At 39.8% G+C, this 17,008-nt stretch overlaps 1 protein-coding gene across 1 annotated transcript in view; it reads right to left on the reverse strand.

Annotated features, from left to right (window-relative positions):
* The window catches only part of LOC124985782 (ectonucleoside triphosphate diphosphohydrolase 1-like), a 39,927-nt gene that overhangs the window by 21,149 nt on the left and 1,770 nt on the right, over nt 1-17,008 (reverse strand). The window contains 4 exon segments of the mRNA XM_047554392.1: nt 428-587; nt 4,777-4,927; nt 6,362-6,479; nt 13,357-13,484. Coding sequence (XP_047410348.1) covers nt 428-587; nt 4,777-4,927; nt 6,362-6,479; nt 13,357-13,484 — 557 coding nt within the window.

Below are 17,008 nucleotides of genomic sequence, written 5' to 3' on the forward strand. Positions count from 1 at the left end.
GGGACCGGGCAGACTCAAGTTCAACCCCCACTCAGTCAGTCATTACTATGTGACCTTGAGCAGAATCATTACTCTCATCAGGCATCACTACATACCCCTAAAATGGGGATGATAGTAGCTAGCGCCTCACACTGTTGTTCTGAGGATGAATTCTCTGAGCACAGGTAAGTGTTAGCACAGCAAGTATTAGCTCCTCTTACTTTTAATGATAGACTTTCTTTTCCTCTGTATCTCCCTAAGATGAAGACTTCCCTAAGGAAGTTCTTGACAGATATCTGTACCTCCAGGGATCCTTACAAATGTGGGAGTAAATTCATGGCACTCATTCATCCATCATTCGCTCTGGCCAGTGACCCGAATATTGCCTGAGAGAGCAATGGCATTGACCCCCAGGGAGCGTCTTCCATGGGTGGTGTGAAGTGATCACCTGAATGAAATTGCCAAGCAGATAGTTGATAGTAATCCAGCCATAGGCACCTTCCTCTTCACCAGAGATGATCGTGGCACCCTGGAAGTTAAAGGGGTAGTCGCTGAGGCTCCTTATCACTGCAACCATGACCCTTTCTGCCAGTTGTTCACTTTCCATCCTACACCAAAGAAGAGGTGAGGTTACCATCTTGGTCTTAATAACTACACCTACCCATTTTGGCTATAGTTTCCACACAATTCTGCAAAGAAACAAACCAAAACATGCTGGAATAAATGGAGATACAGGGAACACCCATACATGGTTTGCAGAGGAACCCTCCTTTGGAATGAGGCAAATCTAACACTTTCATCCCTTCCTATCCAATTGAAATCTTTCCAGTCCTTGAGTAGGTTAGTCTTCCTAAAATTACATTTTTGCTCTGCTGTTTCCTGGCTCAAAAAAATCAAATGCTCTAAAACGAGTGTGGTGGTGGTAGCTGGATATTTTGTCATCTCCATGCCTAGAGCTGATGTTTGTGATATTAGCAATTATAGTGACTCCTAGTTGGTTGCACAAGTTAGTCTGTGCTTGAGCTTTTCAATTAGGGCTGTGACAGAAAGTAGGTGGCAAGCCACCCAGGACACAGCCAACCTCTCCTGCTTCCAGACTGGAAAATACCTTCTTCATACTATCAGTTTTTCTTGGGCTTGTTTGAGACTTTGAGACCTGAAGAAGGAGTTTTCCAGGGTTGTCATAATGAATTTGGGATGCAGCAGTTTTCAAAATATGGGCTAAGGAACTCTGAGAGCCTCTGGGTGAGAGGATGCACCTTCCAACTCTAACCTCTCAGCAGAATGGCTTCCATAGCCACCACCTGCCTTCCTTTACCTTGCTTTCCTCCACTGCAATCCATCTCCTCTGCCAGCAGCACCAGATGTGTAACTTCTTTAAGTGACTTCCCACTGTCTTCAAGATAAACTCTAAACTTGGTGTGGTCCACAAGACCTTCTCAGAATCCCACTCCCAACCCTGGCTCTGTCCCTTACCAGGTGGACTTGTGACCTTGGGTGAATTACTTAACATTTGTAAGCCACAGTTTCCTTATCTGGTTAATAATAGTTAATCATTTCCTCTACTTCATACAGTTGTTTTTTTTGTTATTATTATTAGTTTTATTTAGCTTTTAATTTTTTCCAGAGTGCATTTTGATTCATTGTACCCAAATGGGGTACATAATTTTGTTTCTATGGTTGTACACAATATAGATTCATACCATTCGTGTACTCATACATGTACATAGGGTAATGATGTCTGTCTCATTCCACCATTTTTCATACCCCCCCTCTCATTTTTTCTACATATTCTAAAGTTCCCCCATTATTCTCTCATTCCCCACCCCAACCCCATTATTTATCATCCTCCACTTATCAGGGAAAACATTTGGCCTTTGGTTTTTTGGGCTTGGCTTATTTCACTTAGCATGATATTCTCCAATTCCATCCATTTATTTGCAAATGCCATAATATTCTTCTTCTTTATGGCTGAATAGTATTTCATTATGTATATATACCAGACTTTCTTTATCCATTCATCTGTTGAAGGACATCTAGGTTGGTTCCACAATCTAGCTATCGTGAACTGAGTTGCTATAAACATTGATGTGGCTGTGGTACTGTAGTTTGCTGATTTTAGGTCCTTTGGGTATAAACTGAGGAGTGGGATAACTGGGTCAAAAGGTGGGTCCATTCCACGTTTTATTAGAATTCTCTGTACTGCTTTCCAGAGTGGCTGCACCAATTTGCAACTCCACCAGCAATATAAAAGTGTGTCTTTTTCCCCACATCTACACCAACATCTACTATTGTTTGTATTCTTGATAAAAGCCATTCTAATTGGAGTAAGAAGAAATCTTACAGTTGTTTTAATTTGAATTTCTCTAATTACTAGAGATGTTGAACACTTTTTCACATATTTATTAATTGCCAAGCATTTCCTCTAAAAACTGGAACAAGACAGGGATGCCCTCTTTCACCACTTCTATTCAACATCGTCCTTGAAACACTTGCCAGAGCAATTAGACGGACCAAGAAATTAAAGGGATACAAACAGGAAAAGAAGAACTAAAGCTGTCACTATTTGCTGATGACATGATCCTAGATTTAGAAGATCCAAAAAACTCCACTATAAAACTTCTAGAACTAATAAATGAAGTCAGCAAAATAGCAGGATACAAACTCAATACACGTAAGTATAATGCATTTCTATTCATAAGTGATGAATCCTCTGAAAGAGAAATTAGGAAAACCACTCCATTCACAGTAGCCTCAAAAAAAAAAGATACTTGGGAATTAATCTAACAAAAGAGATGAAAGACTGCTACAATGAAAACTACAGAACATTAAAGAAAGAAATTGAAGAAAACCTTAGAAGATGGAAAGATCTCTCATGTTCTTGGATGGGTAGAATTAACATTGTCAAATTGGCCATTCTACCAAAGGCACTGTACAGATCAATGCAATTCCAATTAAAATGCCAATGACATTCCTCATAGAAATAGAGAAAGCAATCATGAACTTCATCTGGAAGAACAAGAGACCTTGAATAGCCAAAACAATCCTGAATAGAAAAAGTGAAACAAGAGGCATCACAATACCAGACATTAAACTATACTACAGAGCAATAGTAACAAACACAGCATGGTATTGGCACCAAAATAGACAGGCAGATCAATGGTACAGAATAGAAGACACAGAGACAAAACCACATAAATACAGTCACCTCATACTAGACAAAGGAGCCAAAAACATACAATGGAGAAAAGATAGCCTCTTCAACAATGGTGCTAACAAAACTTGGAAATCCATATGCAGTAAAATGAAATTAAACCTCTACCCCTCACCCTGCACAAAACTCAATTCAAAATGGATCAAAGACATAGGAATTAGACCAGAGACCCTGCACCTAATAGAAGACAAAGTAGGTCCAAATCTTCATCATGCTGGCTTAGGATCAGACTTCCTCAATAAGACTCCCAAAGCACAGGAAATCAAAGCAAGAATCAATAAAAGGGATGGACTCAAACTAAAAAGTTTTTTTCTCAGCAAAGGATACAATGAAGAATGTGAAGAGAGAGCCTACAGAGTGGGAGAAAATCTTTTCCACACGCACTTCAGATAGAGCACTTATCTCCAAAATTTATAAAGAACTTACAAAACTTTCAAACAAAAATACAAAGAACCCAATCAATAAATGGGCCAAGGAACTGGACAGACTCTTTACAGAAGAAGACATACAGTTGTTTGACGATTAAATTAAACAAGGTGTGTTTCAAATTTACTATAATTCTAAGAATATAGCAAGTGCTCAATAAATAAATTTACTATCATTTTACAACATGCACCCTGTCTCCCGTCTTTGCAGAGCTACTTATAGACCTCTGAACATGCCCTTATTACCCTGCCTTTGCACATCCTTAGAACACAAACTCCACGCCAACTCCATCAAGTCAGGGACTTTGTCCTGCCTCTTCACTGCTTATCACAGCTCTTAGAATGTGCCTGACACACAGTAGGTGCTGAATAACAGTGCGTTACTGAGCATATCCTGTCTGCTTTGCCTGTAACACCCTTCCCTCACCTCCAACTCCTCCTTTGTGACAGCTCATATATCCCTTCTTGCACAAGTCTTTCTGAGGGCCTTTCATCCTGGGCAGGACAAGTGCTCCCATAGGAGCTCTGAGCATTCCTCTTCAAAAGAGCTCATCGTGCGGCATGGAACTAATTTCCTTGGGGCTGAGTCACCTTCATGCATGTTCTGGACAAAGGAGGCACTCATGAACAACGAAGGAACAAGTAAACAAATAATGCAAATAGGTAACAAGTGGTGACCAATAAAGATGAGCTTGTTATGACTGTCTTGGGACATCTGGGGGTCTCCTCTAGTCTTCCTGCTCCCAGATACTGGTTGACTAATTCTAAGTCCTCAAATCTCAGAGCAGACAGGCTCAATCTTTCTCTTTCTGTGTCTCTTTCTGCTTGAGTGTACTGAAGGCAAGACTTTTTTTTTGGAAAAGTGGTCTCTCCCAAGTTCCTCATCTGGTCTCAAACTTACAATCATCCTGCCTTAACCTCCTAAATAGCTGAGATTATGGGCAAATACTACCATGCCTGATGCAAAGCTTTTAATGGGTTTAGAATCTTACCCACACACATACTATTATTTGGGGAGTTTTACTCACTTATTGAAATTTCTTTCTTAGGTGTGGACTTGGAGATGTGTAGCATTTTGGAGTGCTGGGGAAGTGTGGCTTTCTCTTATAATTTCAGGGGATCTGGTGCTGCCTCTCTGAACTCTCTGTTGTGCTATACCTGAGTAATCGCATGTCTTCCCCGGCTCCCAGGTAAACAGGTGTCTCTTGGTGCTTGGACATTGGAATCACTTTCCTGGCCCTGTCCATGCATTTTGTCAGCTTTATACTTATATAATGTGTTTTTTTAAAATATTTTGAGATTCCAGGACCTAGGGAAAAATATGGAAGATGACAACCTTTTTCAAAAAGGTATCGGACATACGTTGACAATATCAGAGCAAGTTATGGTGTTGCTGGGAAAACACAAGAAAAATATTAATCTCCTACTGTGATATATATTAAGTTGCTGTACTAAAAAGGCCAACTCACTGAATCTAGCATTGTTACAATTTAAATTTCAAATCTGGCAGTGTGTGTGTCTGGTGTTTGATAATTTTGCCACTGGAGGGCACAGTTTCATGTAATTGCATAACATTGTCTCAAATTTTGATATGGATTTTTGAGTACTTTATTAGCTACTTCTATATGTTTCTGCCACAAAGTTATAATTAGCAACATTAGTTCCTAGAATAAGTAAAAATGACATTTATAGCAAAAATTAAAAGAAGCACCAGATGTACTTACTTCTACTGGAAAGACAGAAGCTGCTACTGGCCATGCAGTCATGGGCAATGCCTAAGCATCCTTGTCTCCTCAGTGACTTTCCCAGTCCAACACTTCAATAAGTTAAGCAGATAATTCACGGGTTATAAATAGCCCATTTATTTAACAATAATGAGAAAATCAGCTCTATGTTCCCAGCTGTTTGGAGTCAGAAAACCAGGATTTAGAGTTTCCCTCTCTTTCTCTTTGGAGCGGGGAAGGTACTGCATTTGTTAGGCCAAATACTCATGCACTCATGGGATGACCCTCAGAAGAGAGACATCTCTTAGATTTTTAAAAAAACTTTTGTAAAAATGGAAGGCACTGAATTAAAAGCAAGCAAAATGAGGAATCTGAACTTTAAAAAATGCAAGGAAGTATTGTCTCAGTATTGATGGGACCAAGATCTTAGGACATCCAGCCACTGGGTATTATCATTTACTCTCCTGGAAACATCTCCTCTGGGAGATGATCAATTCCATTGCTTACTAGTTCAAGTAACTTTAAACAAGTGGTATGTGATCTCTCTCAATCTTGGTGCCCTAATTTTTAAAAAATGGGAAATAATACCTATCTCAGTGGGACACTACAGGATGAAATGAAATAACACAAGTTTAATTCTTGGGGAATGCAAAACACACAGAAGTGTCCTGTGTGGGAACTGCTATTACTCAATTATTTCTATCCTGTGTGTGTGTGCGCGCGCGCATGTGTGTGTGTATTTGTCGTTGAAGCCTTATGCATACTAAACATGATACTCTATCACTGAACTACACTATCAACCCCTCAGTTATTTATAGATTTATTGATTCTTCAAGGGCTTGATCATTAGGGACTGACTTCCATATTATTTTTATAATGATAAAGAGTAACAATAGCAGCTCTACTGTGTTCTTCATCTGGTGTCCTGTATTTGGACTCCTTTTCCTCTTCTGCTCTGCTTGCATAGCCTCTCAATTTCTCATGTCCCACCATCTCTCCTTCCCTTTTCTTCACCTTACCGGCCACTTTGCATTCTTCTATCTGTTGTACAATGCCTGTGTCATTCTCCTTTTCAGCCCGCCAGCTATAGATGTACAAACTTGTGTGAGAAGAGCCTGCATCCAGCACAATCCCATACTGAAGACAAAACCAGACAAAAACTTATCAGAATCACATAATTTTCTCCATATTCAGCTTTCAACAAGAAAGGGACAAGGACAGGGTTTTCAAAACCACACGGAGAAAGCATTTTGATTTGAGAGAACCCTGGGCCAGGTTGGAGGGCTGGAGTTGCCTGGATCACTAGAGTTACCAGGACACCTGTCTTTCTGTAGAAAAGCTCTTTATGCTGGCTGCATATCAGAAATGTCATGCCTCACCCAGGTCAGAACCTGAGTGGAAATATTAGTTAGAAACTTCCTAGGTCATTCTAAGGTGCAGCCAAAATTCAGATCCATGTCCTGACGTACCTGAGACACTGTGAAATGAACAGAAAGCAAGTAATGCAGTAGTTCCCAAACGTGTCTGCACACTAAAACCACCTGAAGAGCTGCACAGACCATGATGCCTTTGTCCCACCACCAGATATTGTGATCTAATGGGTCTGGTATGTGGTCTGGGCTTGGAAATTTTTATGCAATCCCTTGTGGATTCTAATGTGCAGAAAATTTTTGGAACCATTGTTAATCCATTGAAGGCTTCAAAGCCAATAATCAACACCTTCTTCTAATTTTAGTTCAGTGAATGTGAACTTCATTTAAAAGAGAGGCATAGAAAATACTAAATATACTTGCTTTTTAATTATGTCATTAACTATGAAATTATATTCAGAAGATTCATGCTCAATCTTCATGAAAAGTAGGGGAGAGTAAAGGAAGAAAGAAAATGGGGAGAAGAGGAAAGGAGACAGCTTGAAGAAGAACCTGATGGTCAGAGAAGAGAGGGAGAAGAACAAAACTACCACACTGCATTTCAGGAGTACTTTAAATGTGAAGCAGAACAGTCCGATTAAGTAGGTGCTATTTTTATTTCTTCTGTATAGGTAAGAAGTTAAAGTACAAAAAAGTTAAGTCATTTGCTCAATATACAAAGCCAATAGGTGACAGAGCCTCCCTGCTACACACACACACACCTCCTCACATTGTTTTCATGGAGTAAGACTTAAGAACCTCCAGGGAGAAACTAAGACAAGATGAGGCCTCCCTAGTGGTTCAGGGAAAACAAGCAAGCTGGACAGACTCCCTTGCAGCTAGGGTGTAGTCAAAGGAATCCCAGAAATGGCTTTAGCAGGCTCTGTGGGCAGAGAGGGACACTCACTGGGACCAGAGCCTCTAGAACTGTGGGAAACTTCCCAGGGTGGAGAAAGAGGCGCCAGGGGTCACATAGGAGGAAATTCTGTTGTTTCCTGGCAGAGTTCCTGAATTCTTCCTGCCAAAAGTTTTTCCAACCACAGTGGCATATGATGGAAGGTGGCGAGGCAGCAACAGCAAGCCACTTTTATCTGGAATCAGGACATTCTATTCCAACCGTAGACAGGATAGTCACCTTTCCAGTAGAGCCAAGGGCCCGTCCTTGTTTCTCTCAGTCTGCTTCTCTAAGGTCCTACTCAATGAGGTAGTTGAGAAAAGAAAGCGTTTACTACATTCTGTTTGCAAGCATTTGAGAAGGGGGAAGAGCGCATTTTTACGCAGGAATCAAGGATATTTCACCTAGTGTTTACAGCATACAGGAATGCTAACCTGTTGAGCTACACCAGACTATTTTCCTTCCTTCTGAAATGTTTTGCAGAATTAAAAAATTGTATTTTTCTTGAGATAGCTAAAGCTTGTTTTTCTGGAAGTTCTCAGTTTGAGCATTTGGGTAGTATGCCTTTCATGGTTACAGTGTCCACCTGCTGCCCAGGTAGCCACCACCTTTTGTTCTCTTTCCATCACCATGACATTTTTCAGTGCACATTCCAGCAAGCAGGAGGCCTGCAAGGATCTCAGCACAGAAAGCTTCCCATAAGCTTAGGAAATGTTCGTGCTCTCTCTCCCTCCTAGGCTAACAAGCCATTCTCTAGTGGATGTCTAGAGAAGCCTGGCAGCGGAGGAACCCAGCGTTTCTCTACGGCTCACACTTAAAACATTTCTAAAATCCCCTGTGAGTATGTCCTCATAACACAAAAAAGTCAAAGATTCAGGTGTGACATTCCCTTATTATTCTTTCAATATTATTTTTTATTTTAAGAGTACTGAAAGTTAATCACCTAGAATATGAACAGAAAAACAATATTTAAGATTCCATCTAGCTATTTTTATTATTCATAAAAAAGAAAGTGTTAAGTTTTTCCTTGCAGTCTTTTTTCTTTTTTCATTGTTTGTTCTATTTAGTTATACATGACCACAGAATGCATTTTGATTTATTGTACACAAATAGAGTACAACTTTTCATTTCTCTGGTTGTACATGATGTAGTCACACCATTGTTGTAACCATACATGTACATAGGGTAATGATGTCTGTCTCAGTCCTCTTTCCTTCTCCCCATTCCCCACCCCTCCCCCCATTTCCCTCTACACAATCCAGTGTTTCTCCATTCTTCCCTTACCTCCTACCCCCATTATGTATCAGCATCCACTTATCAAAGAAAACATTAGGCCTTTGGTTTTTTGTGATTGGCTTATTTCACTTAGCATAATATTCTCCAACTCCATCCATTTACCTGCAAATGCCATAATTTTATTCTTTTATGGCTGAGTAATATTCCATTATGTATATGTACCACAGTTTCTTTATCCATTCATCTATGTAGACTTTTTCAATGCATATTTTAATACAGTTGCAATATTCCTGTGCATACAATTTTGTCCGAAGCTAATTTTGATACACACATGATTTTAGTGAGCATAACTGATCTTCATGAGCTATGCCTCATGAACGGAAGTGATGACTTAGAAGCAGAACTGTAGAAATTACCTTTCCTGGTGGACAGGGCCACCAGTGGCCTCAAAGTCTTGTGAAGACAAGTAAATGTGGGTAGCAACAGACCCTGAGCTTACTGAGACTGGAGGCCACATGGGGGTAGAAGAGACCACTCCCTGGGATGGAAAAAATTCTACCTGCACGAATATCCTGGTTTCAGGCTTCTGGGTAATCTCTTTAGGTGGGAAGAAAGAGCAAACTGTTTTGTTTGTTGGCTCTACAGAAGTGGGACATTTAACGTTCTTGTCTAAGTGTCCTCATTTACCACCCACAGTTGCACTGGCCTGCACAGATGTCCACAGGCTGCACTGTTTCTGCTCCAGTGCCATTACCCAGAAAGCCCCTCACCTGAGATCACAGCCTTCTCTGATCTCCTCTGATTAGGTTCTCCCATGTTAATTAGAATGCTTGCCTTTTTCTTCTAAAGACAGCACTGAGCACAATTTGTAATTATGTGGCTATTTGATTAATGTCTGTTTTTCCCATTAGATTTTGACCTACACGAGAGCAGATCTACTGTACTTTCCATGGGATAGCCAGCATCCTGAGGCTACATTCCCTGGTGGTGGCAACCTTTAACAAAGGCATGTGATTCCATATTGGTCAGTCTGTGTGACAAAATGTAGAATGTTCATGCTAATGTGACAGTCCATTAACTGCCAGTATGCAATGTGGAGCAGGCAATTAAGGAGTAGGTGCCCAGGCCCTGAGAAGGCACTGGGGGTGACAGTAGGTAACCAGGATCTCTAGAGGATCCAGAAGCAGGAGTCTGCTTCCCACACTGATGCCCCCTGCAGTAAGACAGGTCCTGTGCTCCACACATCCAAGAAGGGAGCAGTTTCATCTACTCAAGATGTTCACTTTACCCACCGAGTCAACAAATTTCTAGGGAGAAACCACCCAATCCATATGTGTTGTTCTTTGCATTTAAACATTTATTTTGTGATTGTTCAATTAATGATTATTTCCCTCACTAGCCTCAATGAAGGTATGGACTTTTCCAATCTTGTTCATTACTATATCTCCAAAACTGAAAATACAGCAGATATTCAAAGACTTTTTGTTAAATCAATGAACAAATAATATGTATGTGAAGACAAATGAAACCTAGGCCTGTCTTCAATACCCTCACACCCTAGCAGTAGCTGGGCAATTAAAACATCAGTACAACAAGGAGTTGTGGCAGTGCTGTGCCAGATGTGTCCCAGGCATGAGGCCCCTGCTTCCTCTGCAAGGCTGAAGCCAGACAGGGTTAGCAGATATAACACAACACTGGATCATCAGCACAAAACAAATATTCCAGATCCAAATGTCCAAATAAGTGTTATTTTTTAAGTGGTAATTTGTAGAAGCAAAAACAGTCAGCCTTCTTATCTCTGTGGATTCCACATCCATGGATCCAATCAACTGAGGAACAAAAATATTCAGAAAGACCGAACTATAATCCCAGCAGCTCAGGAGGCTGAGGCAGGAGGATCACAAGTTGAAAGCCAGCCTCAGCAACTTAGTGAAGCCCAAAGCAGCTCAGTGAGACCCTGTTTCTAAATAAAATACGAAAAAGTTCTAGGGATGTGGCACAGTGGTTGAGATCCCCTGAGTTCAATTTCCATACCAAAAAAAATTTTTTTTCAGAAAAAATTCCATCTATACTGAACATGTACAGACTACTTTTCCTGTCTTTATTCTCTAAACAATACAGTATAACCACTGCTTACATACAATTTACATTGTATAATATATATAAGTAATCTAGAGATGATTTAAAGTATGTTGGAGGATGTACAGCCATTTTATGCAAATAACATCCCATTTTATATAAAGGACTTGAGCATCCACAGATTTAGGAATCTGTTGGGAAGTCCTGGAACCAGTCCCTCAGAGATACTGAGAGACAACTGTACATTATTCCAACCAACTACATAAAATACTTCAGTAGCCATGATATTTGGGATGATCCTTGGTACTAGTTTACAAACTACACAATAAAAAATATTTTGTTTTTCTCCCTTATTTTAGATTTTATACAACATTTTATCACATACCTTATTCAACTTAATGGTTTCACAGATATTTCAAAGAGTTTACTCTAAATTGCAATGTCCAATAGAACTTTCTGCAGTGATGTACTACAGTCTGCATTGTCCAGTTTTTTTCCCTCGTATGTGGCAGAAATCACTAAAATTAATGTACGACCTCAACAGATGGCTAGTCTTCATACATCAAATTATATTTGTGTGAAATCAGCGGTATTACATAAAGATTCATTTCAATGCCAGTGCCCGCTCTTCAAATACCCATAACTCGGACTGAAAGGATGCCAAAGCCCTTGCTCCATTTGCCAGGCCAACATAACAACAGAAGCACAATGGCCTTGAGGACCAGAGTGAATGAAGGAAAGTCATCCATGACCACAAGTATTCACTGGGAGCACAGAGCCCCAGTCTGTCATGGATTTTGCCTTCTAGGCAGCCTTTCTCTCCAGTGATGCGTTACTGAACATGCTAAAAGGTCAAATTGAGAAGGCAACCATGCTCTTTTGGAGCTGGTAAACAAATAGCAGAACCAAGATGTCATGAGGCTTCAACTGTGAGTGAGGTTTTGCCAAGAAACCCAGTATCACTCAATATTAAAAGGCAAGAGACCATGGGCAGTGAGATAGCCTCAGCCTTCTGTCCAGACAAAGCAGCTGCTGTACACAACCCACTGGGGTGAACTTGTGTGACCAAAGGACACCAGTGTAACACCCACTGCTCTTCTACACCACAAGAGCTTTGGGTGGGACGCCTAAGTTTCAGAAGGCTGGCATATGCATCCAGCCAGCCAGCCTCACAGGTCATCACCTTAAGTACCAGAGAAAGTACTTCAACACATACATTCAAGGACCTGGGCAGTCAAATGAACCTCTGGATCTGTCACTGCCCATGTGCACATGTGTGCGTTGTTTGTTAGTATGTTTGTATCAGCTGGGCCTTTATAGATTTGTTTACCGTCATTTCAGTGCAAGTTTAAAGTGGTGTATTTGCAATACAGATATAAATTTACTACATGATTTTAATGAACAGGTTAAACAGTGAACATATTAAAACATACTTGTGAAATATTCACATCTAAAACTTTAATGAACTGAAAAGGAAGCAGATATACAACACAGAATGTTAATGTCTCTGATGATTTTTAATGACATTAACTAGCTCTTTAAATGTAGATATTTCATAGGAAATTTTCCCAATTATTCATTTTTAATGACTCTGCTTTATATATGCATACATCCTCGGGTTCTTTTTTTTTTTTTATTGATTTTCCTGCTCCCTGTAACATTTTTGAAGATAAATACTTCTTCTCTACATTCTCTGACTTCCAAAGAGCTTATACAGAGGTAATAAATTTTTTTATTTGATCATGATGATAATAACAGTGTAAAAAGAGCAGAGTGCAATGTTGTGATTGACCCATGATGAAAAAATGAATGAGAAGTAGAGATAGTCCCTGAGCAATGGCCCACACTTGTAATCCCCAAGTCTCAGGATGCTGGGCAGCAGGATCACAAGTTCAAGGTTAGCCTCAGCAACTTACCAAGTCCCTAAGTAATTTAGTGAGACCCTGTCTCAAAACAAAAAATAAAAATAAAAATTAAGCAGCCTAGTACATAAGTACCCCTGCACTCAATCCCTGGTACCAAAAAAAAAAAAAAAAAAAAAAAAAAAAAAAAAAAGGAAAGCAGAGATGGTACTACTCCATAGAATATAATCATGGTACAACAAAGATGTGGATGAGGTTAATGAAGTATTCATCTCTATTGAATCATTGACTTACTAAGTTGCTAAACAATCATGAAGGCACTTATCTTCTCACTACTAATGTATTCAAGGTATTTCCTCTTACAGAATGAGCCTCAGTTTCCATTTTACCTCCCTAATCCAGTGGATTTAGGCTTGTTCCTGGGCTACTATATCCTCAATTCTCCTATATGCTCAAAGTTATCCTCACCCCACTTCCACACCCCAGTCAGGCTCCTTCCCCACCCATGTCCCCTACACATGGATTTGACTTGCCTTAACATTATGTGTCAGTGCTTTGTTATGGGAAATCCCCACAGCAATCAAAGCTATCACGGCTATGACACAGGAGATACCAAGGATGACCAGGATATTTCTACTGCAAAAACTCTTTAAATTACAACCTGAAACCAAAATCAAAAGAGAAAGTGTTAATGAGAAATCAACAAACAATGATTTTCCTCACTTTCTGTCTGGTTTTTTGATGACTATTTGAAACACCAAAGGCATTAAAAAAAAGAAAAAGCCTGTCTTTATCCATGAGTAATGTGAAAAGTAACTGAGAAATAATTTAAGGACAAAAAGTACAGTAAAGATTTGTCTGTACTGTGGCAGGGGCCAAGAATGAGTTAGTTGTTATGAAACGGAGAATGGGGAAAACTAGGTCACTGGTCAAATATAGCACAAAGAGAGCGAAGAGTCTCAAATTGGCAGTTTAATAGATCATATGGGTCTATCAAAATACAAATGACAGATAACAAAAAACAAGGATAGACCTCATATAAAAATTTACCACAAAATGTTTAATATCTTCAAAATATTGAGTATATATCACCAAACATCAAATCCCACCTCTCCATGACATTTCCCAGCTTGACATGCCCTTTGCATTTCAACCACCCTTTGATGGTAAGCAATTAGTAATGACCTAGAGGCTGAGGAGTTCTGAACATTTTGGGCCACCATTCACCTTATTTATTGTGTTCTTAATTTCATCCTATCAAGAGACCAAAAAAAAAAAAAAAAAAAAAAGCTCCAAGAGGAGAATAAAACAAATGTTAATGGGATATAAACAGATAAGTTAGAGAAAGTGAATTGCCATTCTGGCAATTTAACTTCTACTTCCCTCAACTCCCAAACTATACTTCAATTTTGTTCTTAGGCTTTGGGGAAGGATATGATAAAATAAATAAATAAATAAAGAAGCATATGCAAATGAGATGGGTTCTCCAGAACAGTCTGCACATCTCTAAGGACAGGGTGGGATCCAGACAGCTGAATAAGGAGCCCAAGTTTCTTTCTACCCTTCCTCTCTTGGTGAGAGGCAGCTCTCTGGACACTGAAATGGGAATTCTCCCTCATACTCTTGAGAAGAAACTTGGACTTAATCCAAAGATCTGTAACTGTATGGGTCTCTGGTCTGTATCAATCCCCAGAATCCTTAACAAGTCTTTACCCACCAGTTCCAACACTACAAAACATGGGATAAAAAGTTTTACAAACATCATTATCTATTGCTTCCAAACAAGGCACAGCACTTCTCGCTTACCCCAGTTCCCAAAAGAACTTCCCTTTTGTTCACATACCTGCCTCTCCCCCAAGGTCAGGGATGGACCTGATCAGTCTGAGTAATCTCATTCCCTCACCAGTGATTGGTTCCACAGTGGGTATGTTACTAATTATGACCCATGAGAACCTGGAAGGACTCTGCTGGGGCAAGTGGGAGTGGAGAAGAAGTGTTTCTCTTCTTTCCATTGTCCTGGCTGGGTGGAATACTATGTAATGACAGCAGTAGAGGAAAATGAAAGAACCTGAGCCCATGTGGCATGTAAGGCTGAAAATCAACAACCTTGAACCCATCCTCCCATAAGACAGAATCTGAATTACTAGAAGCCAAAACACCCTGTTAGAACTGGTGTAGCAGAAATGTCCTCTTTGATGTCAAGGTTCTGGGATCTGGAAAAAGTACCCTAAATATTCCCCAACTTAATTCCTTAAGCTGCGATATAGTGATATAGACAAATAGAGCTCTAACAAACATGTGCTTTAGGTGAACTATGTGCAGCAGGTTTTAGCATTGTTTCTCCTATAACAGAATGTTGAATGCTTCATTCCCTCTCAAGCATTCAAAAAGTTCTACCTATTACGTTTTTATTTTTGTAAAAGACAGTTTTGTTATCTCATTTGTCTTCCAAGTCTACTCAGGCATTATTCTTATCATCCAAATTACTACAGTGAAAAAGACTGACAAGGTCTCTGCTCTTGGGAGTTTATACTCCAGTTAGGGAGACAGATAAAACTGAAAAGGAACACATAAGTAAGTGACTTCAGGTCATGATAGACCCTAAGAAGAGATTAAAACCAAGGAATGTGATGAAGTGATTGCAGCCGAGTTGGGTGGGAGGGAAGGTATTAGGTTGAGAGTCAAGGAAACTTCTCTGTGATGGTGACATTTGAGCTGAAGACTGGATGAGCAGGGATAAGGAACAGGGAACAACTGCAAAAGCCCTGAGGCAGGGGCCAGCTTGATGTAGCTTTCATTATTTCTTCCTTTACCTAGTGATTATTTGCTAACTCCTTATTTTCACTGACCAGTTGCATATCAATGTTTCCACATTTGCTCAGATTTTGTAAGGTTGTCCACACTATTAGGATATATTAAAGCCTTTCATCACATACTTATTTCATATTCAAGATCTAAGAAATTAAGTCAGAGAGAAAGTTTAGGAATTTTCCATCCATGATTTTCAAAAGCTGTAGTACCAAAGAAAAAACCCAATGACTAAGTTTGTTTTTCACGTAACTAGTCAGATTATCCAGAGAGGAGTAACTGAAATGCTGTCTTTCATGGGCTGCGTGGCAGCAGTTTTCACATGTAGGAAGCCAGACCCTTTTCAGAAAGTGGTGCTAGACATCAAGATCCAATTGACAAGGTGGGATGTGCTCCTAGAAGGAACCACTGGGCTGGGGAGTGGCTGAGTGGCAGAGTGCTTGCCTAGCATGTGCAAGGCCTCAGGTTCAGTCCCCAGCCACACACACACACACACACACACACACATACACACACACACTACTTTGGTCACTGTGCCCTTTTCTTAGGCCCCTAGAAATTCTTCAGATCTGCCAACTGATACACTCAAGTTCTACTACAGAAAATTCACATTGACTGTCTTCCCCTTGAAAAGCCCTCCATTTGTGTTTTGGATAACCAAAATATGATTTCTATCAGACAATGAAAAATGGTATTTCAGGAAATACCTTCAAGAAACAATTTCACCAAAAATATTCAAAAGCACAGTGATATGGGGTTTTTTCCTTTGAATTGGCTTATTACACTGGACAATTCAAAAATTCCCTCTCCTTCCCATTTTTCCTCTTATGGGACAAGTGAGAGGATTTTTCTGTTTAAAGCGAGAGAGTCAGGCAATAACTTCAACTCCTCTTTGAGTTTCTCTCACAAACACAGACTGAATTCAAGACAACTGGCTGTACCAAGAAAAAAACAAACAAACAACTTGTTCTCTTGATTCTTATCGAAACAGCCATCTTGAAGTCCAGGTAGATTCCCATTACAGCGAAAATCAAAATTATTCATTGTATCTTTAGTCAAAATCCTGCTGTACAGAGAAATTCTAGCATCTCTTCTTCATGATATCAAAAACATAATATCTTAAAATGTGTCTTCATTTATAAACAACTTTGGAATGTTGACAGGTGGTGTGTTTCAGACAAAAGCAACAAAAATTCAGTTCCACAGAGCCAATGCAACTGACTAGATTCAAATGGTTTCCAACTTCCGATGGGCCACATGCAGACCATAGAGATCAAAGTGTTAAGTGTACATGAGCACTGGCAGATAAACACCAGAGAAGACTGTGGTCCTTCCTGTGGTCACACAGCCCAGTGATGGCTCCATGGCCAAAGCTCA

The sequence above is a fragment of the Sciurus carolinensis genome, chromosome 5 (assembly GCF_902686445.1).
Source record: "Sciurus carolinensis chromosome 5, mSciCar1.2, whole genome shotgun sequence".
Taxonomy (NCBI): domain Eukaryota; kingdom Metazoa; phylum Chordata; class Mammalia; order Rodentia; family Sciuridae; genus Sciurus; species Sciurus carolinensis.